Source organism: Mastigoproctus giganteus, chromosome 7 (genome assembly GCF_048544385.1).
Source record: "Mastigoproctus giganteus isolate SK-2022 chromosome 7, ASM4854438v1, whole genome shotgun sequence".
Classification (NCBI taxonomy): Eukaryota; Metazoa; Arthropoda; class Arachnida; order Uropygi; family Thelyphonidae; genus Mastigoproctus; species Mastigoproctus giganteus.
Window position 1 is genome coordinate 184098398 of NC_143581.1, and position 25398 is coordinate 184123795.

A 25398-nucleotide genomic window follows, 5' to 3' on the forward strand; every position below is an offset into this window, starting at 1 on the left:
AAGACATGTGGTAAAAACTAAAATAATTTAGAATATAAATTTTGAATAAATAAATAAAATACAAGTTAAGCAAAAATATTATGCCACAAGTATAACATGCAGAACATGGATGACCTTACAGAAGTAAGTGGCCCGCCAAAAAGGTGAAGACAAAGGTAGTGTCCGAATGACAAGAACTTACCGCTACTGGACGGGTTGACAGAAAAGACAGTGCCGGAGGCTAACCCATGTATATATGCGAAGAAACACTAGCGGCTCCTAGCGTTAGACGAATTTTGGTGTCTGTATATTATGTAATTTACGTAAGCGGTGGAGCTACGCTAGGTTAAAGTTAAGTACATGATGCACAAACCCCGGGATAGCAAAGAAATAATAACTTACAAAGTAGCAGTAGAAGGTAGCTAAACTTTGTTAAGGCGAAAAAATATCGATTGGGTATAGTAAGAAAAATAGTACTCTGATATTGCTTTCGTTACACTAATGGCTCACAGAGCATAAAATATAGAATTTAGTAAAGCAAAAAGATGATTAAATTAGTGATATGTAGTTGGGCTAGGGTAGTTCGGGGTTGCAAACCCGTTCCTATAGTTAGGACCCTGAATGAATGTCCGAGAGTAGGTGCATCATGTACTTAAGTCAGTTGTGTTAAAAGTGTAACATAAATAAACAGAAATTATGAAAGATACTGCAATGCTATTTCTACCTTGGTCGTTCTTTTCAAAATTTACATTTTTTCAAAATTCGCACTTTGTTTATAACGTTACATTTTTCTTTTCCGTTCTTCCCCCTTTAATCAACATATATCGCTCCCACGGTGCACGGTATTTTCATTATTAGCATTAGTTATATTATAGATTTATACCTACTACATTCTACACATAACTTTAAAAATAATTTTATATATATATATATATATATATATATAGGTCAATTCATGAGCTAAAAAACAATGAAAAGTTTATATAAACATATGTCCAATTCTGAACAGTTAATGCTATGGCTGTTTGAATTAAAAGAAATGGCTATATGAAATAATAAAAAAAATATGTTGAGTGCATAAGTGTAAATCGTGAACTGTGTATAAATTAGAAATAAAAATATACAATTTCTTAATTGTGTTCTTATGGGCACGTACCTCAACTGTAAATGAAACATGTTGCATTCTTCCCAAAATAAGACTGATAACTTTTGCTACATTTGTGGCAAATGTATTAAAATTGCAACAGAAGGCACTGTCAAAACTTGTGAGAAAAGCCTATGAATTCTATTTTGGTCGTAAGGTCGGAGATCAAGATAAAGTATGGGCTCCAAAGATTTCCTATAGCTAATGTTCAAGGATATTAACAGGCTGGCTTAGAGGTAGTCATAAATCAATGCCTTTTGCTGTTCTGGTGATATGGCAGGAACTCTGAGACCACATAAACAACTGTTACTTTTGCATGATCAATTTTTCTGGGAAATCCAAGCATAAAATAGAGTACTTCAACATACCTTCTGCTCTAAGGTCAGTTCCTCACGATGATACAATGCCAATGCCACCAGAAACTTATGGACTTGACTCTAATTCAGGATTGTAAAAGGAATCTCCAGAAGATGCAAGACCTAAAACAAGCAGATCCAGACTTCAATTCTTGATACTGCAAAGCTGCATCTAATCACAAAGGCAAAATTGAATGATTTTGCACCTCTCCAAAACCAAGGCTCAATTACTAGGATCATGGCTACTGCAGTGGAATCTTCTTGAAAAGGAAGTCAAGGTGTCTTTTGATAGGAAGAGGCAAGCTCACATAATGACCTATTACTCCATGGATGGTGCTTTGGCTTATTGTAACAATGTTCAGGAATTAGTGAAAGAGTTGTATCTGGAGCACATCTCCGAGCAGTGGAGGTTTTTCACTGATTCATCCAAGGTCAGTTTGAAAGCAATTTTATTCCATAACAGAAATGAGTATCCATCTATACCAGTGGCCCATGCAGCTCCCATGAAGGAAACGTACGAGAACCTACAGGCTCTTTGACAAAAAACATGCTATCAAGAATACAAATGGAATATATGTGCCAACCTAAACCTGGTAGCTTTGCTGACTGGGTTGCACGGTGGATACACTAAATACTGCAGCTTTTTATGCAAGTGGAACAGTCGAGTGAAGGATTGCCAGTACAGGGTTAAAAAATGGCCAGACCATTCAGAAACTACACCAGGCCAGAAAAATGTAGCACATCCTCCTTTAGTGAATGAGTAAAAAATCAATTTACCTCCATTGCACATCAAGCTAGGTTTGATAAAAATATTTGTGAAAGTGATGGACAAAAAAAGGAGAAGGATTTTCCTGTTTGAGGCAAAAGTTTTCTCAAATAAGTGAGGTCATGATAAAAGAGAATTTTTTTGGGTCCTCAAATCAAACTGCTATTCCAAGATGAGGAATTCACTAAAAAATTATTAAGTGCTACAGAAATAAGAACCTGGAGAGCATTTGAAAATGTCTGCCAAAACTTTTTAGGCAATGAGAAATTACAGTGAAATTGTGGGTGAACTAATTTTAAGCATACAGAATTTTCATTTCTATATTTCCATTTAGACTTTTTTCCCTGAAAACTTGGGAGTGGTCTCTGATGAACACGGTGAAAGGTTTCACCAAGATATTTTTCAAGTGGGGAAAGAAAAAAAAAAAAGAAAAAAGATACCAGGGAAAATGGTGTCCAAATAGGCAGGCAGACTAACGTTGGAATCTCGTGTGGGAGACACCAATGGATGATTATAAAAGGCAAAAAAAATGACAAAATAAGTATTTTGTAATCAGATAAACATTTTTGTAAATAGAATAAGGTTAATAGACCCATTGTTCAATACAATAAACCCCCGCTATTTGCAGTATCTGTATTCGCGGTCGCTGATTTAATATAAAATGAAACCTAAAAAATGTGAATTTTAAAGCGCCGTGAACATTTTCCGCCATAAAAAAATGTGGTGTGGCTAAAATTATCTTTCCCGGTCAAAACAGCGCTCAGTGGGTGGGGGGCGAGGGGCGACAAAATCACGAGCGTGGATGTTTCTCGCTCATCCTTGTTCAGTACACATGTGTTATGCACTTGTCATGGAAGGTTTCGTGTTTTAATTTATATGCTTATAAATTGAATAAATTTATCAATTTCTAAATTGATATGCTTACAAAAGTGATAAATCTACCGTTTTGCAGTGTAAAACAGACTTTTTCGAGTGTGTTAATGGCAGAAAGTGACTTATTGTGGACAAGTTCTTTCTAACCCGTACAAAAATATGGCTATGAATAACCAGGGCAAAAATATGGCTACGAATAACCAGGGAAATGTGACAGATCAAAGAAGGCAATGACGTTAGCGAATAAAATTGAGTTATTAGACAAATTTTCTAATGGTGAAAGTGTCTCCTCAGTGGCAAAACATTATAAAATCAATGAGTCAACGGTACGATCAATCAAAAAATCGGAAGAAAAAATCCACCGTAGTGTCCATACTGGTGATAGCACTGGCAGGATAAATTTTTTAGCTAGCAAAAACGCTGGTTTGAAAGATTTGTTTGAAATTTCTAATAAATATTACATTTAATATTAAATCGTTTCTTATTTTCATTTCGATGCCATATGCTTGCATTTCACTATGTACTGTCCATGTACATAGTCATATTATGAAGGTACGTATAATACTTACATAGACAAAATTTTAGACTAGTTTTTCTTATATATTTCATACTTTGGAACGGAACCCCTTTATACTATGGGAGCCATAACTCAGTATTCGCGTTTTCAGTACTCGCAGCATTTCTCAGGAACGTAACCCCCGCGAATAGCAAGGGTTTACTGTATTTAGTACCATAATATTGTGGCTAATATTTTCTTAATATATGTAATATTTAATATTTTCTTAAAATATATGACATCTTCTTTACTAGAAACTTAGTTTTTGACTTTAATCCCTTCTCGCTTAAAATTGGTGGGTTGCCATATTTAATTTCAATAGGGATAAAAAGGGGAAGGGGGGGTTGTTGAAGTGTTATTAATATTTAATTCTTTTTGTGTCTAGTTAACAGACACACATACTGAGTATTTAAGTTCAAAGGAAATAAGTCACTTAGTATATATCTGATTTTACATGTTAAATGAACAGGATGAAGAGTGGAACAGAAAATAATTTGTAATCAGCACATTTAACTTTTATCACTTAACACATGAGGGATTTTAACTTGTCTTCTGTTTAAATCAATGACTGGCATTATTTTATAAGTTTTCTTGATACATTTATGCAAATCATTAAGACCTATATCAAATTTAAAAAATATATATATATTGTGGAAACCAGCAGAACACTTACATACTAAATACTGTTGGTGCAACCTGATGCAGCTGATCCATACCCTGTTGAATATTCATAATAGCCTCGATTGCCTGAGGATTTGTAATTACATTTTGAAGCTCTGGATTCTGAAGCTGAATTTAAAAAAAAAAAAAAAAAAAAAAAAAAAAAATTATTTTTTGTGAAATCTGATTTTTTTTTTTTTTACCTACAATTATAATAAAATTTTAAATTCAATAAATTTTTTAAATGCATAAAATAGTCAATATGGCATTCTTTCTTTCTTTTTTTTTTTTTTTTGGTAGTTGTTGGCACATAGGCTTCTGTGGCCATAATGCACCTCCCAAGGTTTTTTTTTGCAGTACTTTGATCCAAGCTTGAGGCAAGAATCGAACCCGCGACCCTTGGGTTGCCAGACAGGCATTTTACCCACCCGGCTAGCCCGGTCGGCTGGCATTCTTTCACTTTCAAGAAAGTTAAAATTGGCAATTATATAAGGTGTGGCTATTAAATAATGAGACTGCATGCACAGCCACTACACAAAGTGCCATCTGTGAAATAAAGGTACAGCAGTTGACCTTGAACCATTTCCTAATTATCTGCCAAGTCACATTCCAACACACTCGTTCACTTTGCAGTGAGACAGGTTTTCATTACCTTGTGTTTTCGCGGTTTGCTAGAAAAATGATATGACAAAAAGAATCTCGAATGCTGAATGAACCTCAAATTTTTAACAAAACTAAAGAAAACAACTGAAAGTTATGAGTTACATCAAGTTTATGGGGAAGATCTCACATTTGAATGCCGTAAAAGATTTTTAAAAGGAAGAGCTAACGTGGAAGACAATAAAGGACCGTGAGGTAATGTCTGTCTTGCATCCATGAAAACTTATGGAAATGTGGACTAGGTAAGGATGGTGATTAGGAGTGATCACTATTTAAGCATTAGAATGGTTGCATCAGAACTCAGTATAGACAAAGAATCACAAATTTTAACTGAAAATCTAGGCATGAGAAAAGTGTGTGTGCTAATATGGTGTCAAAAATTTTGAATGAAAGTTTGTGAAGATGTTTTGGAAAAGACTGAAGATGATCCAGACTTTTTGAGTATTGTAATTACTTGTGATGAAAGCTGGCTGTTCCACCTTAACCTCTTCCACTGCCAAGGATGTGAAAATATCCTTGGCGTGGAAGAGATTAAGGAAATCCAAGCCAATAACCTAATTACCTATTTGAGTGTAGCCATTTTTTTTAATAGTATGACGTCACAATCATACTTCCTGCAGTAATAACTGCAGGAAATATGACTGCTGTCGTTATTGTCGTTATTTGGTTTTTAGGAACATTAACAACTAAGGCCATATTGCTCCGGGAATATGCGGTGGTCATTCCTTGACCTTTCCGCATCCTCCGTATTTGGTGGTGACAGGCTCGAACCCCAGTCTAATCAAGAAGCATGTGCTAAGCACTGATGCTCCTTCTCACCTGGCTACGGAGGCGCCAAATATGACTGCAACAATACAAGTATCTGTCGGCAATTTCTTTTTCCATCTCGCATTTTCCCCCAATTTCAACTACAATATAGGGTACCTCAATTGACACTGTTTTCCAGAGACATTTAGATACATTCCAGTCGCAAGTATACGTCTCTTACTTTAGTTATCATAAATCCATTGTATCTTGTCTTCCAGCTGAAATTATGGAAGTTTGTGAATGATCAATAAAATATTTACAATACAAAAGCTCTTATTTTGTAATCAATATATATAAATCAAAATACCTAAAAGAAATGTGAAGGATGCTTCAGATAAAACCATCTACCATGCTTAGTGAAGTCTTTGCACTTTATTTCGCTTCAACTGAGTAAATCTGATCAGTCACAAAAAATGCGACGTAGAAGTGACATCATTTGCATCTTCTGCCAGAGGCAAATTAATGTAACTTGTATCGTTGCAATCATACTTGTATGATTACAACAAGAGAAGTATTTGTAATCAAATACTTGTATTGTTCCAATCATACTTCCTGTAGTTGCCATTTGATTGTAGCCATTCAAATGGACAATCAAATGGGTAATTAGGCTATTGGCTTGGATTTCGCTGTTAGAATCATTTAGGAAGTGATGTAATTTGCATCATTTCCACATTGCATTTTCGTGACAAATTGGTTTTACTTCAGTCTGAAATTTAGTATTTGCTAAAAAGATGTTTTCACATCAAAAATTTTTAAAAAAGTTCACAAACCTGCTGTAGGAATGTAGGCAGAAGTGTTCTCATCTGCTCCTGCAATTGTGGATTTCCTGATAAAAGTGGATTGTTGATCATTAGCTGTAACAAAAAGAGATTAATAATAATATTTATAAGTTTTAGAGTTTAATAAAATTTGCATACTTAAAAATATAATTTAATTTACATAAAAATACAGTTCATCCTACGTAATATGCTCTCTTACAATACATGTTTCAAGTTATGAACATAAAACCCACAAGCTGCCATGTTCACTCTTTCTTCCAAGTGTCATTCTAGTTTATGGTTATCTGTGAGTGCATGTTGCATATTTTGATCTGTTACATATTTTATGTATAAAAATTTATATATAGTTCCTATATATAAATTTCTACTACTACTTGTTCTTACTACCTATATATGATTACAATTATATGATTATATATATATATGTACTACTACCTATTCTTACTACTTGTGCTATAAACAATGAGTGCTAAAAAGATAGTTTTTTTTTAAAAAAAAAAAAAGGAGGAAATATTAAATGTTGAAACAAAAATGGGAAAAAAAGAATTCAAGTTTGGAAAAATTCAATGCCCAGTGAATGTATCCAGCTGCACATTTAAAAGAACATTGGATGACCCTATGAATGATTACAGATTTTTTTAGAAGGGTAAAAAAAGCAACCTAGTCAACTGACCTTACATTCATTCTTCAAAAAAAAACCAGCCCAATACAAGATTTCCTATCTCCCTCCAACTGAAAAATTAGCCATCAAAATTAAAACAGTATTGCTCGTGGACATTTTAGCTGAATAACTTTTTAATTTTAATATGTTATTTACCAATCATAGCTACATATTGATAAAAATAAGTTTAAAAATGGGACTGAGTACTGGAAATGTAAACAAGCTATGAAGCCTATCTCTGAAAATGTGCATGCTATAGCACACATTTCCACTACAAACTTTCCTCCCTCCATGTGTAGTATGTCCTACAATAGGATCAGCTGTATAGGTTTTTTATACAAATTGTTGGTATTAGATTAAAGACATTTATAAACATATTATCTAGTGTATATAAAGCATACTATGTTATTATATAAAGCATACTATGTTGAGAGGGCACTGACTCTCTTTAAAAATTACAGCTGTGAATTACAGGCTCCGAAAAAGCAATAAGTGTTTGCCTTTTTATTTACCTAATTGTTATTTTATATTGTACTTTATATGTAGTCTTATAGTTATAGTTACACTGGTTATTTTTATTTTTAATTTAGATAAAGAGTTTTTGAAAATTACTACTTAATATACGTAAAACAGTTATTTCGTTTGAATCTTGCAGCCATTGTTTTTGTATAGAGTAGTAGGGAATTCAAATTTTTAATTGTAGTAACTAGGCAGCTCTAACGTATAATTATATAGCGTAATATGCATCACTGCATTTAGGATTCTATTAAATAGCGTAGTATTGACAATTAATTAATTAAATTTATTGATCTTATTAATTTAAAATATCATGCCCCAGACTAGAGCAGCAAAGCAATGGGCACAAAGTGGCAGAAGTGCGGTGACTCGGGGGAGAACTGAGGGGGGCGATTTTCCAACACATCAGAGCCTAAAAAAATGTGCAACTTGTGAAATGTTTGGCGAACTCTCTGGAATAGAACATGATCTAACCAAGGAGGATGTCTGTGTGTGTGCCAGGTGCAGAGAGTGTCTAGAAATTAGGCATCAACTCAGCATTCTACTGGATGTCTATGAGAGCTTGAGGTGTAGGGTAGATGCCCACAAAGAAATTAATATGAGGAGCCCGTCAGGCTCTCAGCTGCTCAACTCAAAGCCAGAGCTCACTCCTGGGCATCAGGCAACATAGCGGCAATCTCCAAGACAGAATGCGGTGGTCCCAAAGGAACTAGTTATTGTTAGTGACTCTATTGTCAGGGGGACGGGGAATATATTGTGTAAAAAGGATAGATGGAACAGGATCAGGGTGTTTGCCAGGGGCAAAAGTTGATGACATTGTAAAGCATATATCATCTTTTAAGGGCACAAAAGGTGATATTGTTGTACACGTTGGCACCAATGACATTAAGAGTAGGAGAGCTGCAGATTTACTTAACAAGTACAGGTCAATGTTGCAAAAAGGTCGTTAGTCAGGGTTAAATTTGAAAGTGCCTGCAATTCTGGCCAGACACGATAGGGGGGAATACATGATGAGAGCCTTGTCAATCAATTCGGCCCTGGAGGGAAGGTGCAAGGCTCAAAGGGTAGAATTTTTTTCAGCGTGGTCTGTGCTTGTTAACAGGAGAGACCGCTTCTACAGGGATGGGATACACTTAAATAGAAAGGGTGCAAGAATATTTGTTGATGCTATCGAGGCGGTGTTAGGTGGGTCGGAAAACTGCTAGCATGGGGGGGATTCACAGACTAAGTTTAAAAGTAGCCGCAGGCAGAGGTGAAGGTGATTCTTGCACAACTTCTATTAGAATAAGTAGCGACCTGGAGCGAGGGGTGATGGGGGTTACAGGGACGGATGGCAGTCATTGTGAAACAGGTGGGTATGTGGGATGTGTTAGGGTAACTAATAATAAGGATAGGTACATGTATACCAATGCTAGAATTATAGTAAATAAATTTGATGAATTTGAAGTGTTGGTCAAGACATCAAAGGCGGATATTGTTGGGATAGCAGAGACGCGGTGTCACAAAGATATAAGGAATGCAGAACTGGAATTTGGGGAGTACAATGTGTACAGAAAGGATAGACAGGATAAGAAGGGAGGTGGTGTTATGCTGTTAATTAAGAAAAACAAAATCAAAAGTGCAAAAGTCTGCAACTTTTGGTGAAATTGCCTTTTTTTTTGGATTGTGAACTGGATTTGAACATCAGTCAGTGGCACTCACTAGTGATCATTTATTGTATTTTTCAATTTGATAACTCTGCAAAGTGCTCATATGGCTTTTCACAACACATTTTAAACAGACTTGTCAAAGGTTGCTACTGTTCTACGTCTAAACATTTAATCAAAGGCAGCCAATATGCACAAATGCTTCAAATCATTTTACTTCAGTGGTATGAATCAGTTGAAACTATTTAAATCTATCTTTCCCTTTAGCAATTCTTTTTAGAGAATTGCTAAAAGGAAAGACTGCATTTGCATTATCCACCAAGTATTTATGCACTTTCACAGAAGGCATGTAGCTCCCTTATCAGTACACAAATTAATAACATGATAGGAGCATACCTTGTTACGCCAGTTTTTAGGCCTTCCACAACAGTCACATTATAAACATTAAGTGCTAGACATACTTTTGAAGGAATGCCATGCTTTCAAGTTGTCAAAGGTGTCCAATTTTTTATCCCGTAGAGTCAACTTTCCAATGTTGACACTGAGGGCAAGCTGCTTTTGATTTGATATAGCTTGGAATCACTTTTGATTACTGCAATCTGTAGCAATCAAATGTCCCATTTTTCATCACCCTCTATATACACAGTAACACAAGGCAAACATGTCACCTTTTTTCAGATTCCTCAATACATGGAAAACATTGCATATGTCTTTTGAAAATTTACATCATATTCTTGCTGAAAGACATTGTTAAATTGCTTCACTACTCAAGTAATATGAAATGAATGCACATAACAGAGAACAATACTATTATCCCATTCTTTATTTTGCAGCATACACTAACACAGTGCATCTGACAGCCAATCTGTTAACAAAAACAATCGGAAATTTGCAAAAATCTTTTTAAAAAATTCCAATTTTAACGCAGCTTTATTATTATTATTTTTTTGCGAAATAAAAAATTAAAAAAAAAGAGAGAAAAAAAAGAAACCCTTTGTTGCCAACAATATTATGTCAGTGAGATGGAGAACAGTCAAATTGAGTACACAAGACAGATTCTCAGTTGTAAATCCAGAGCGAGTCAACATTGATGCACATTGCATCAGAGGTATATTTCTAAAAAAAAAAAAATAGTACCAGAATGCTCATTCTCCAGAAGACTATGATAAGGCCACATCGACTGTACAGTAACTGAATCACACTTCAGACTCACGGTTCATAGAACAACCAGTTCTAGCGTTTAGCTCACGGCGAATCAAAATGCAGCATTTGCACACATCACAGTATATCTCATTCGTTGGATTTCTTTATCTAACACACTGTACTTTAGTAAGAAAAGTTTTATTGCAAAATTTATATTTTTGTTTTTAAATAAATTTTTAAAGAAATCTATTAATTTTAAACATTACTAATAATATACAGGGTGATCCAAAAGTCAGTAAACAATTAAAGAATCGGTATTTCAGTGAATTGTTGATGTATGGTAATGAGATTAGTGCAGAAATGCAGAGAATTAAGTGGGGTTTTTTCTGAAAGAAAGTCTAAATTATATCCAAATATGTCCATCAGTTGGCGCTTGATCTGTAACACCACAAAGCAACATATCATGGGTATATAAAAAGCAAGTTTTGCAAAAAAAATAAATAAGTAAATAAATAAATAATAATAACAATAAGCCTAAATACACAAAACAATTAACTTTACAATACGTGTTTAAAAAATATTATGTTCTGCTGACAAAAGTGATTGTTCAATTATGATCAGACTTTTGTAATATAAAGTGAAATTACATATCAGAATGCATCTGAAAAGATTAGTCTATTTCTGATTAATGATATCGATATCAGCAATCATTAATCAGATGGAAATTTGTAACTTAGCATTTTTGTGATTTCTATATTTTATTAACACTATAAATATAAGATTTTAGTTATTTATTCCAAAAATTTATTTTAATTTCTCTTGCTAAGCGAAATCCAGAAATCCAGACTTGAAATCCAGAAAGCCTTTAGTCCTATGCTTTCTGGATAAAATTTGTCTGGTACTGTATTAATAAATAAATTCTATAGACAAGTTTTCTATTTCTTTTATGTGGTTTTAAGTAATTTCTTTTAGGTAGCTATTGCAAAAAATCCTTTTAAGAGTCTTCATGGCAATAGTGTGGATACACAATACAGTATTGCTAAAGTTCTCAGCAAAAACATATCATTTTATTTGAAAACAAGATCCAGTTGAGAAAAAATAAATATTATCTCATCTTACAGCATTTTAATCACTAAGCTTTTCAAGAACTATAAAAAAAAAAAAAAAGATGTTATGAATTTTTCATCACAGTAACATCCTCTAATGCTGCTTACCTGAGATGCCATTTCTGGATTTGCTGATAATGCTTGAAGCATTGACTGCATATAGGGAGCAGTGAACATACCCTGCATTAACTGTGGATTCTCTACCAACTGTTGCATCATGCTCTGTACCCCAGGAGTTGAAAATAAACCTGCAAAATTCATGATATCTATAATTTGAACTGAACAGTTTTCATAAGCATTGCACTCTGTATAAGGTTATATAAGGATTATTCTAAGTAACTTTCTTGCCTATACATAGTGAAAAACCCACTCTTCAGTGAAACAGAAAGGTTTAGTTATTCAGATTAAGTTTAAGGAAAATGAGGCCACAAGGCATCAGGGTATTTTGGTAAGTTGCATGCATTCCAAGTCCAGTTTATTTTTATTAAGGTCAACTGACTCCTGTGGAATTACAAAAATGGGGTACCCAAAAACCTGTACCACTGCATAAGCCCAGCAAGTCAACTTGGTTAGTCTAGACTTCAGTAAGTTCCTTGCAGCATAATGGGATAAGCAATATGGACATTTTCAAACTTTTTCAATCCTGCATCCTTCCACCCAAAGATGTGAGAAGATTGGGCTTTGGAAAACTACAGTTAATATGTAAGTTATATGCCACACCAAAGAACAATCCCGAGATCAGCTTTTAAGAAGTTGAGGATGGATATTTGGGTGTACAGATTATTGAACAGAAACAGTAAGTATAGAAACCTATATCAGAAAAACAGATTTTCCACTCAATGAAAGAGAACCATTTATTAAGTAAAGGGAAAAAGAGTGCAAAAGAACAGAACTACAAGGCATTCCAGCACAGGTCAAAAAGTCTGAAAACAGAAAGCTATCCATCATTACATACAATACACAGCCAAAGAGAAAACTGGCTACTTAATGCATAAGGCAGAATGCTTTTAAAAGATTCAACCATATGTTCAAGTTTCCCTTAACCTTTCCACAGAACCATCCAAAGAATACATGATATTTTGGCTTTTGATGGAATCGATATCAGCAATCATTAATCAGACGGAAGGTCCTTTTATTTCCCATTTTAAGAATGGGCTGGGATATGGGAAAATTTCACTGCATCAAGAAACTCATCAATAAACTTTTTACATCCTTAATAAGAACATAAAAAAGCAACACAAAATACTAGAAATATCCAAAGACTTGCCAATATTGTATAATGCATTCAATATTTTTTCTATTTCTGGATCACTGCATCATATACCTGCAGCAAATATATTAACTCAGTATTGGACAACAAAAACATTTAACTTATCATGTACAGAAAAATATTTAACTTAGTACATTGGGAATTCATGATGCAATAAATAGAAACAGCTAGTGTTGGTCACAAACACAAGCTGCTGCTACCAATTTGTAAGCTGACAAACTATATGAAGCATATATATCTACACAAGCACTGCTCAGACAAGTTGGTTGGTTGGTTGGTTTTGATTTTATTGGCGCATTAGCAACTAAGGCTATAATGTGCCAAGACCAGCTCAGACAAGCACGAACAGCGTAGTGGTAAAGAAATTAAAGAACTTTGAATATGTTATATAATTATTGCAAAATATTAGCAAAGGCACGTGATGTAAGAAAGCAAGTTTATATAGCATCGGGCAAAAAAAAAAAAAAAAAACACCTTCTCATTTCACCAATCCACTCGCTCCAAATGTTTGTCTGGTTCTGTCTTGAATCTATTTAAGCTATCGACTTCTACGACGACAGATGGAAGTTTGTTCCACCAATCAACCACCTGCTGGCCTAAAGGGAAACTTCCGCACATCCATCCTACAACTGTTCTTCCTCAACTTGAATTTATGCCCTCTCAGATGATTATTCTGAGCAAGAAGAAGAATCCCATTAGCATTGAGCATGCTCAAACCATTCAAGGCTTTATACACCTCAATCAGATTACCTCGCAGGTGCCTAGTCTCCAGACACTAATTTGCAAAACTTAAGCCTTTCTTCATAAGAGTAACCCTTTGTTCCATTCACTAATCTTGTTGCCCTTCTCTGTATTCGTTCCAACAGCTCTACATCCTTCTTAAAATGAGGCCTCCAGACCTGTATAACGTACTCAAGGTGTGGCTTAACCATTGCCTTATACAAGGGGATAATCACCTCCTTATCCCTGCTAGAAAAATTCCTGTATATCTGCCTGTACAATTACCTCCAGGTCCTTACCACTGTCAGTGTGGTACCACCCAGTTGATACTTTACCTGGGGTTACTGCTACCCATATGCGGTACTTTACATTTGTCAATGTTAAATTTCAGTTGCCACCTCTCAGCCCATTTGCTCAACTTTTCTAGATCCTGTTGCAGCAGCATAGCGTCAGTAGTGTCATTAAAAACCCTGCCAAACTTTCTATCGTCTACTCTACAAACTAGGACATTAAGCTTGATATACCATCAATATCATTAATCATCATCAATATCATTAATGAATACAGAAAACAACAATGGACCCAACACCGAACCACGGGGGACTCCACTAACAACATTAGTCCACGAAGAGCAGTGTCCATTGATTACCACTCTCTGTCTTCTCCCACTCAACCATCCCTTTATCCATAGCAGCAATTTGTCTCCAATGCCACACCGCTCCAATTTGTGCAGCACTCTTCCATGTGCAACAGTATCGAAAGTCTTTCTAAGATCCAAATATATGATATCAAAATCATTCTTTGCATCCAGTTCCTTCTTGACTACATCACAGTATCCAATCAAATTGGTTAGACAAGACTTCCCCTTAACAAACCCATGCTGTGTCCGAGCTATAACTGAAGTCTTGTCTAGATGATCCTGCAATGCTTCTTTAACCAGTGCCTCCATTAATTTCCCTGGAACATAAGTTAAACTAACAGGTCTATAATTACTTGTGTCACCCTTTTATCCTCCTTTGTGGATTGGGGTCACATTTGCACATCTCCAGTCCATGGATACCTCCCCTGAGTCCAAGGAAGCTCTCATAATTATGGCTCATGGTTTGCTTACTACCTTTTCTGCCTCCTTTAATATAACTGGTTAGATTCCATCCACCCTAGGTGCCTTTCGTATGTTTATCTTCAACAATTTCTCCTCCGCTTTACTCTCAGTTATTAAAAATTATCTAGCTTACTGCCTGAGTTTAATACACCTCTGGCATTCCCCTCCTTGAATAAATCCTCACATGTGAATGTAGATGGAAAATGTTCATTTAGTTTGTTAGCTACGTGAGCAGGATCGTCAACAGCTGAACCATCGATATCAAGTGGACCAATCTGATTCATCCCCTTCCTTCTAGAGTTTACATAAGTAAAGAACTCTTTGCTGTTTTTCTTTGCAACCTTTGCCAAAGATTTCTCGCAATCTGCCTTTGCCAGCCTAATCTCCTTTGTGACTTGGTTACAGACAGCTTATATCTATCAGAGGCTTCTGTGTTAACTGTTAATTTATATGTATCCCATGCATTTTTCTTCTCTGCCACATGTCTAATTAGTTCATCTGACATCCATATTATAATACAGCATGGTTCAAAATAAATTGTAATGAGAATAATTATGAAATAACCTTTATTTAATCACGGATACATATTTTGCCAGTAATACATGTTAGGCTATCAGTAAGTGAATGTTCAATATCTATCACTAAATGAATAATAACATATTTGATATAATCTCCCCAATCAAGACAGTTCCAGACATCAGATGAGATTTGCAGTCATTCAAATTGATGGAAGCTGAAGCCCCTGTTGAAGAATGCACCTCACATTCTCTTTCACTGCACCACCTTTTGGATTTTCCATTTCTCTGTGAGACTTCTCACAGGATGCTTCCTGTTCTCTTAAATATCTGCAGAACAGATAAGATTACACTGTTACCAGGAGCCCTTTTATGGAAACAACACATGAAATTTTCTCAACCCTTACACTTGGCTCACCATCATGACCCAGACTGCATAACATAAAATAATACTCACATAATAATATCTTTTCCTCTCTTGCTTAACATCACGTTCACCGTGTATAATGTATGTGATCAAAGTGAGTGGTTTGTTTGTTGTTTGTTGTTTGGTTTTTAGGAGCATTAGCAACTAAGGCCATATTGCTCCGGGATATGCGGTGGTCATTCCCTGACCTTTCCGCATCCTCCATATTTGGTGGCGACGGGCTCGAACCCCGGTCTAATCAAGAAGCGTGTGCTATGCACTGCTGCTCCTTCCCACCTGGCTACGGAGGCGCCTCAAAGTGAGTGGTCCTCTAGGCACCTCAGATCACAACTTGGTGATGGACTCTTCTCCAATGGAGCCTTTCTCTTGTGGCCACTCTCAGCCTTGTGTTGTTCAGCATTACAAATATGTGAAATGGATAATCTCAAGATTTATTGGCTCACAACGTGTCAATGAAATTCGTGTAGAGGTGTAATCTAGAGGTGCAAACAGAGGCGTAATCCTTTATTCCACACTCCGCCTAAAAATCTCACCCTTTATCTAAACCTTGGTTTTCCAATAAATGTGATAGCTAAGGCTGTTTAATATAAGAATGTTGCCTATGCAACTGGCTTGCATCCAAATCTCCAAGTTCATTTTCTGCCCAAAGTAAAACTAGCAATAATTGTAAAGTGGTTATTAATCAGTCCAAACTGGAGTTTGAACAAGCTAAGAGTAGAAAATTTTCCCCTTGTTCAAACATTAGTCAAGCATTCTGGTCTCTTTCCAAAGCTATCGGCTGAAATTCTCCCCATCTATACTCCCATCTCTGTTAAAACCTGACGATTCTATTGCCTTCTGTACTAAAGATAAAGTTGACTTACTAACATCCTACTTTTTTTCTAATTCTTATGTTGTTGATCTTGGTAAACCATCTCCTACCATTCCCAACACATGGGAATGGTAGGAGGTGGTTTACCTAGATTATCAATATAAGGTATACAATCAATGCCTCCTGTGGTCTTCTGTAAAAAGGATGTCAGAAGAAATGCAAACATTCTTGATGGCAAGAAAGCTCCGGGACTTAATGGTATTTCTACACTTATTCTCAAAATCTGCACTCTTAGCTTACTCCTGTTCTATGTCACCTTTTTACACTTTCTTATTCCACTTCTTTTTTTTTTTTTTTTTTCCTTCTCTTGAAATTTCCAGGCAGTTCTCTCCCATCTAATTACCATTGCACTTACTTCTACCCTTACAAAAATAATGGAGAAATCCATTAACTTCCAACTGCTAAACTATCATGAAACCTTCCACCTGATCAATGATTACCAATATGGATTCTGTCAGTGGTGATATACTGGCTTATGTTACTCATCGATGGACAAATTCAAGAAAAAGTTTGGTGAAATTCAAGCAGTTGCTCTTGACATTTCTAAGCCTTTTGATTACATTTGGCATAAAGGTCTCCTAAAAGAGCTTCCATCTGATGGACTGCAAGCAGTTTTTTGCAATTGTTTTGCAATTAAGTGCTGCGGGTGATGGTAGATTTCTCTATCTTCTAAGTTCTCCACTAATGCTAATGTTCTCCATGGTTCAGTTGTGTCTGCCAATCTTTTCCTCTTGTACATTAATGACCTTCTTCCACTGACTGAAAATGCTATCCATAGTTTTTTCAGATGACAGCACATTTAATTTATTTTCCAGTTTGAGAAACCTTGCCCTGCACAAACAGCTTCAACTTCCTGAAAATATCCATCACCAATTCCTTAAATGTTAATCTCAAGGTAATTCTCCAATATGGCAAAGATAACTTAGTTAATTTCAATCTGTTTAAAACTCAGCCCTTGCTTACACCTCAAAAAAAAGAGGGCTACTGCTTCTATGCTCATCTTCAATGACACGCAGACGTCTAGAAAAGATCACATATCTCTATTAGGGATTACCCCGACTTCTAATCTCTCTTTGCATAAGCACATCATAAAGATTGCACCCTCTGCATCTAAAAAAAAGGGTTTCTCTTTCACTCTTGGCATTACCTTTCTTCTAAGAAACTACTTCACTCTGTACAAATCTGAAATTAATCCTACCATGGAATATTGTTCTCACATCTGGGACAGTGCCCACAAAACCTCTCTAAGGCTTCTAGACTCTAATGAGAGCAGTCAGGTTAATTAATAACTTATCACTTACAAAGTAGCTCCACTCTCTATCTCACAGACATTGATTCTGCTGTTTGCTTTTTCTATAGATAATTCCATGAGCACTGTTGTTCTTCTGAATTGGTTTCTGTAATCCACTGCTTCCAAATCAGTTCAAATGCATGCCACAACCAGTCAGCATCCATTTACCATTCAACTTCAAACACACAAAATCAACTTTTTTTCTTTCTCATTTATCCATTAAACTTATGTTTTCTGGAACAACCTTCCTTCACACATATTTCCTGAAAATTACAATCTACAGAAATTAAAGTATAATGTCATTATACTTGAATACCTTCTAATACCTTTCATGTTTGGAGGGTTTCATTAAATATATATGTATAATAATAATATTGCACACTATGTTCATTCTAATTCACATATTTGCCTGGAATATTTAATTTCAAGGTGAGAGGTTGAAGATGGAATAATTTTAGTAGTACTGTTTATTTTGGACCATACTGTACTAAAATATCAACTACAAAAAAAACCTGATGGTTGATATTCTAACCGTAATTCAAACACCTACACTCACTTAAAGTGATTCTATGCTATAACTTTATGGTCTATGGTCAACTGTATATCAATTTTATATATATACAGGGTGATTCACAAGGAATGTGTCCAATAAACATGTGTCCAATTCTCAATGAATACAGAGATACAGCTGTTTAAAACTGGCATGCTCCCTGAATCAGATGTGACCAAGAAGCAGTTTGGTGTTAAAAGTGTTGTTAAGAATGCCGCACACTTTCACACATGCTGAATATGCTGATATGGTGTTTGCCTATGGTTTTTGTGGTGGAAGTGCTACTGCTGCTTGTAGAGAATACCATCGACAGTTTCCTAACCACAGAATACCGAATTCAAAAGCATTTACTATTGTTTATATCAAACTGCGTGAGACTGGTACAGTTCCCAGTGCTCATATTTCTTCCAAACATGCAAATGAACAAAATGTGGATGAAATAGAACACATCCTTCAGTCAGTAGAACGTAGTCCTACTATTAGCACATGAAGAATGTATTGGTGTTCCACAGACAAGAGTATGGTGAACATTATGTGAGCACGGCTTGTATCCATTTCACATACAGTGGGTGCAACCCCTTTTCAACCAGGAGATGACACCCAGTTATTGGAATTTTGTCAGTAGATAAATGCTAATCGCTGATTAATTCCATTAATACTGTTCAGTGATGAAGCTACTTTCACTCATGACAGTATTAACAATAAAAGCATTTACTATTGTTTACATCAAACTGTGTGAGACTGGTACAATTCCTAGTGCTCATATTTCTTCCAAATGTGCAAATTAACAAAATGTGGATGAAATAGAACACATTCTTCAGTCAGTAGAACGTAGTCCTACTATTAGCACATGAAGAATGTATTGATGTACCACAGACAAGAGTATGGTGAACATTATGTGAGCATGGCTTGTATCCATTTCACATACAATGGGTGCAACCCCTTTTCAACCGGGAGATGACACCCAGTTATTGGAATTTTGTCAGTAGATAAATGCTAATCGCTGATTAATTCCATTAATACTGTTCAGTGATGAAGCTACTTTCACTCATGACAGTATTAACAACACCTGTAACTCTCACAGATGGTCAGATGAAAATCCACATGCCACTGCAGAAACAAATTTCAACATCACTTCTCTGTAAATGCGCAGTGCAGTATCAATGACAATCAGTTGGACTGGGCCTGTTGTGTTAAAAAATCATCTTACAGGGCCCATTTATCTAGAATTTCTGCAAAACGAATTTCCACTACTATTGGAGGATGTTCCCTTGGCTATGAGGATTGGTATTTACTTTCGGCCTGATGGAGCTCCTGCACATTATACTCATCTGGTGACACTATATCTAAATTGAACTTTCCCTGAAAGATGGATCGGCTGTGGTGGTTCCATTCATTGGCCACCAAGATCTCCAGACCTCACTCCATTAGATTTTTGTTTGTAGGGTGGATGAAAAGTGCAGTATACAAAGAAAAGGTGAATACAAGAGACAAATTATTTGATCGCATTTTGGATACTGCTGCCCTCATAAAGTAAAGCCAAGACGACCTCAGAAGAACAACATATCATATTACCACAAGAGTTGCAAAATGTATTGAAGTTGGCGGTGGGATTTTCAAACATTTATTGTGAACTGAAAAAAATTTGTGTTTTGTATCATTCAAAAAGTCAATAAATACAAACAATAAATCTATTTATCATTCTGTAATACCTCTCATAATGGCTTTATGCATGCCAGTTTGAAACACTATCTCTGTATCCATTGAGAATTGGACATATGTTTATATGAACTTTTTTACTCAAAATAATCGATACAACCTCACAAAATATTTACTATTCCTCCCAAATCACCCTGTATATATACAGTAAACCCTCGCTAATCCAGATCAAAATATGAAAAATTCTGTTCACAGTTGAGTACTTTGAAAGACACATGGGATTTAGGAAGGCAAATTAGTTACTTTGACTGCGCAGAGAGAGATGGACCATACATTACAATGTCTTGCATGTTGTTCAGTATCGTTGTTGACTCTGAGTCGGATGGATGTTATTGCTTATATCACTTTGTTTGCATACTTCTTTATACGTATATATATGTGTATATAAATTAAAATAGTTTATATAATTATGGGTTCTAAAGAATTAAAAAAAAGTGAAATAAAAATAAACCACTTTACTTTAACTATCATTAACAAGCTCAAAATGATAAGATAACTTGAAAATGGTGTTCCTGGGTGGGGGAAAAATTGCTGAAGAATTTGGTATTGGCCAACAGGTAGTGTCAGATATTAAAACACAAAAAGAATCTATAAAGACATTTCCTTCAAAATTTGATGTGGAGAACGATAAAAGCAGTGTACCAAATAGACAGACATTAAAAAGCCAAAAGAAGTGTTACTGGAAGAAGTTGTATTAAGTGGTATTCAGAGCAACAATCAAGTGATGTTGGCGTACGATGCCAGTACCACCTGATAAATGTATTGTCATTTTATAGTTTTTAAATAAAGGCTCTCAAGTGATTTTTTTTTATTTATTTTTATCAGCACTATCATTAAATTTTTCATTTATTTGTGTTGTAAGTTTTTTTGTCTTTTAGGGCTATCTTTTGCTTCACTAATCTGGATGACCTCTCCCCTAATTACTCTGGATTAGCAAGGGTTTACTGTATATATACACAAGTACCTTACCAGAAATGCTGAAAGTACTATTCTTTCTTCTTTCCCCCCTTCAATTTCAGCGTGTTGTGAAAAGAAAAGGGTAATGAACAAAACATCTGCACCGAAACTGAGCAACCAATATATCTAGCCAGTTAGCAAGGATTTCCTAACTTTAATTTATTATTATTTTCTTAAATTCTCCTTCATATCCTCTGAAATGTTCAGATAAAATATATGTAAATAATTAGATTGGTCTTCAGAGGCCTGTCATTAGAGAATTTAAATGATGGATACTTTGTGTAACTAGCTGGATTTTAAATAAATTTCTGTAAATACACATAGGTACCTACAATTGAGGGCAGTTTATATAGCGAGTTCATCGTTTATTCTACTGGTAACTAAAGAGCCAGACCTTGTTACTAATAAAAGTATTTTTACGCACCTCCTCTCACGCCAGTCCCCCCAAGTAACGAAGATGTAGTACTGGTAGGAGGAGGAGTAGGAGTAGCAGCAGTTGTGGTGGCAGCTGCAGATGTTGAAGAAATAGTTGTAGCAGTAGTAGTGGAATTGTCTGAAGACCCAGAGCTGTTAGTAGTTGTAGTGGTAACAGTAGTAGTAGCAGCAGTAGTAGTAGTAGTAGTGGATGAAGGTTCCCATGGATTAGGAAGAGGGTTTGTATTTTCTGTGCCTTGCTGTTCATTCCTGACAGCATTGTCTCCTTCATCTGAAAAACAAAATTTTATAATTTAAGCATTATATTATAATTTTTAAAACTCTCAATGCTCATTTAATTAAAAATATAAACAAATTAAAATATAAACATTTAGAACCAAAATCTAGCGCAAAAAAATACTTCCCGACACACTAACAAAACAATAAACTACCACAGCTTACCTATTTTAACAAACTGTAACTGGAAGTCAATTAACTTTGAATGAGGAGCACACTTGTTAAAAAACAAAAAAAAAGTTAAAAACTGCTGACATAAGGAAATGCCCAACATATTTTTTATGTTTAAATCCGTAGTCAAAATAATACAACTAATATGAAAAATAAGAAATAAAGTTTAATAATGAACACATTGGAGTAAAAATTATACTATTTCTGTCAGAATTATAAAATGGGTTTCAATATGAAGGGCACCTACAGTTTATATTTATTACCTTTTAGCATTAATTGCAGGTAAGTAAGCGATTTAGTTAGTTAAATCCTCATGATGCTTATTCTGCAAAGATGAACATTTATTCATTAACCTACAGTAAATTTATTTTATAAACATAAAACTGTTTTAATTTTTGTTTGTTTATTACAAGCACTTGGCTTAAGATTCCTTTACTTATGTAACAAAAAAACAGCTGGTTGTGCCAATCACGGATCAGTTGCATGTTTTTGGGGATATTGATTCTGGTAGGCTCTGGATATGCACCCCAAGTGGCATATGATGCATTTCCAATGGTATGGGAGAGTGCAGGAAAAGGCTGAATACTCTCTGTTGTAGGTCATTAGCACATATTTACAAAAAACATTCTATACAGGTTTATAGATGCATATACTAATTCTAATTAACATCAGCACGGAAGATACAACAGATACAACCTTTGTAAAATTACATGTCAACTATGTTACTGATGTTCAAAGGAGAATTTCACTTTTTTTAGATCTCCGTTCCTGTGATTTACTTGCCTTTACCCGTTTATGCCTAGATGTACTATTAACTATTATATGATGCTAAAGCCTACATCCTTGAAGATATTACTATTACATTCAGTTTATTAGATAATATGGATCTGCTGTGCTTTTCACACTACACTGGGGTGGAAGGGATAAATAAGTTGGGTTACCACATGAAAAACAATGGTAACAACAGTTAGAGCTGATTCTTATCCAAGAAAAGGAAACTTTGCTCAGAATTAAATGAACAGATACTTCTCTGTTAGGCTGTTTTTCCCATAGCTTCTATCTTGACACAAACTATGACGATCAACAGCTAACACATTATAAAGATGAATTACATTAGTTGAGAATAATTTGATGCCACACTAGTATTTCATAGAGAAATATTATTAGCCACAAGATTTGCCAACAGTCCTGCCCAAACTGAAATATTCATGTTATCTCTTTAGGGTTATGTTGAAGCTGCCAAACAGGATGGCCTTCAATATGGCTTACATAAGACTCATACAGAGAAATGGGGCACATACATCTCTTGATTTACTACTGCATGCTCAGGGTTCCCGTTCCTAAAGATCCTTTTTGATCCATCTACATGAAACCAAGGTCTATGTGTGATACACCTTTCAGCAACATCACACCTACAGAGATGTCATTTTTTGAGCTTTCTAATTTGTAATGATTTAGCTGGATTGATGGTCAGGTGTGTGTGTGTGTTATTTTGGTTTTTAGGAGCATTAGCAACTAAGGCCATATTGCTCTGGGGATATGTGGTGGTCATTCCCTGACCTTTCTGCATCCTCTGTATTTGGTGGTCAAGGGCTCAAACCCCAGTCTAATCAAGAAGCATGTGCTATGCACTGCTGCTTCTGCCCACCGAGACGAGAGAAAGAGAGAGAGAGAGAGAGAGAGAGAGAGAGAGAGAGAGAGAGAGAGAGAGAGAGAGAGAGAGAGAGAGAGAAATTGTTATGTATAGAGCTGTTGGCTACTGATTAATTGTGTGGCTAATAATAGGTACTTTTAATATCATTAATTTTGTAGTAGTAGTAGTAGTAGTAATGGAGGCATGTGATGCAAGAAAGCAAGTGTATGAGTTTATGTAGCATCAGCAAAAAAAAAAAAAAAAAAAAAAAACCTCCTAATTTCACACATCCATTTCCTCTTAAAGTTTGTCCAGTTCCTCCTTGTATTCCATAATCTGCCATGCTGGTCCACTGCATGTTGGCAGATTGACCATATTTAGCAGTCGGGAGCTTGAACCCCGGTCTACTCAAAGAGCGTGTACTATTGCACTCCTGCTCCTTGACACTCGATCAGACAATGGGGAATGTTTCTGGCTATCTCAAAAGCATGTATTTCAATACTATAATGATTCAATTTACCTTTCCAATCTATGGAAGTATGCATACCACATCCAGAGCTACATTTTTTAAAGAGCTGTCGGAATGCTTTGCAGGCTGCAGAATGGGCCCTTTCTCAACTCCTAACCTGGCACATAAAAACCTTTAACATATAAGGTAATATAGTCAAACATGCAATCCCCTTAGAATATTCAAGAAATTCTAAAGTGGTATTCTCAATACCCAAGCAGCCCATCAAGCTACTTTCACTCTAAGATCCAAGAGCTGCTTGCAGGGCACAATTATAGGATCTGATTTGACTTAATTACCTGGGAAGCACAAATTCATTATCAAGGTGGTAATAATTTTCATGTGTATCGCCTTGCTCAATTTGTTAAATAATATACAAATTTACTCCAGACACGATAGGAGGGAGTATATGATGAGAGCCTTGTCGAACAATTCGGCCCTGAAAAGGTTGTGCAAGGCTCAAGGGGTAGAATTTTTTTCAGCCTGGACTGTACTTGTTAACAGGAGAGACTGCTTCTACAGGGATACACTTAAATAGAAAGGGTGCAATAATATTTGCTGATGCTATCGAGGCAGTGTTAGGTGGGTCGGAAAACTGATAGCTTGGGGGGATACGAGGACTAATAGTTTAACAGTAGCCGTAGGCAGAGGTGAGGGTGATTCGTGCACAACTTCTATTAGAATAAGTAGCGACCTGGAGCAAGGGGTGTTGGGGGTTTCAGGGACGGATGGCAGTCATTCTGAAATAGGTGGGTATATGGGATGTGTTAGGGTAACTAGGAATAGGAATATGTATACCAATGTTAGAAGTATAGTAATAAATTTGATGAATTTGAAGTGTTGATCAAGACATCAAAGGCGGATATTGTTGGGATAGCAGAGACATGGTGTCACACAGATATAAGGAATGCAGAACTAGAATTTGGGGAGTACAATGTGTACAGAAAGGACAGAAAGGGAGGTGGTGTTATGCTGTTAATTAAGAAAAACATAAAATCAAAAGAAGTGCACCCAGTTGATATAGATGAACAGTGCACTGCTGAGTCAGTTTGGTGTGACATAAGCACTGCGAAAGCAAAAATAACAGTAGGAGTGTGTTATAGGCCTAAAGACTCGAATGAGTACAATGAACAATTATACAGAGAAATAGAGTGGGCCAGTAAATCAGAATGTCTTATAATGGGGGATTTTAACTTCTCAGATATTGACTGGAACTTGTGGGTTGGTCACTCACACACTAGTCAGACTTTGGTGGATTTATTGGATGATTGTTTTCTGCAGCAGCATGTTCAAGAGGCAAC

The 25398-nt window shown here is 35.7% G+C and overlaps 1 protein-coding gene across 1 annotated transcript in view; it reads right to left on the bottom strand.

Moving 5' to 3' along the window:
- Positions 1-25398, bottom strand: part of LOC150083386 (ubiquilin-1-like) — a 237395-nt gene that overhangs the window by 42916 nt on the left and 169081 nt on the right. The window contains exons 9-12 of the mRNA XM_090377236.1: positions 21499-21780; positions 11761-11900; positions 6572-6655; positions 4348-4463 (exon numbers count right to left, since the gene is read on the bottom strand). Coding sequence (XP_090233362.1) covers positions 4348-4463; positions 6572-6655; positions 11761-11900; positions 21499-21780 — 622 coding nt within the window. The remainder of the gene's footprint in view (positions 1-4347; positions 4464-6571; positions 6656-11760; positions 11901-21498; positions 21781-25398) is intronic.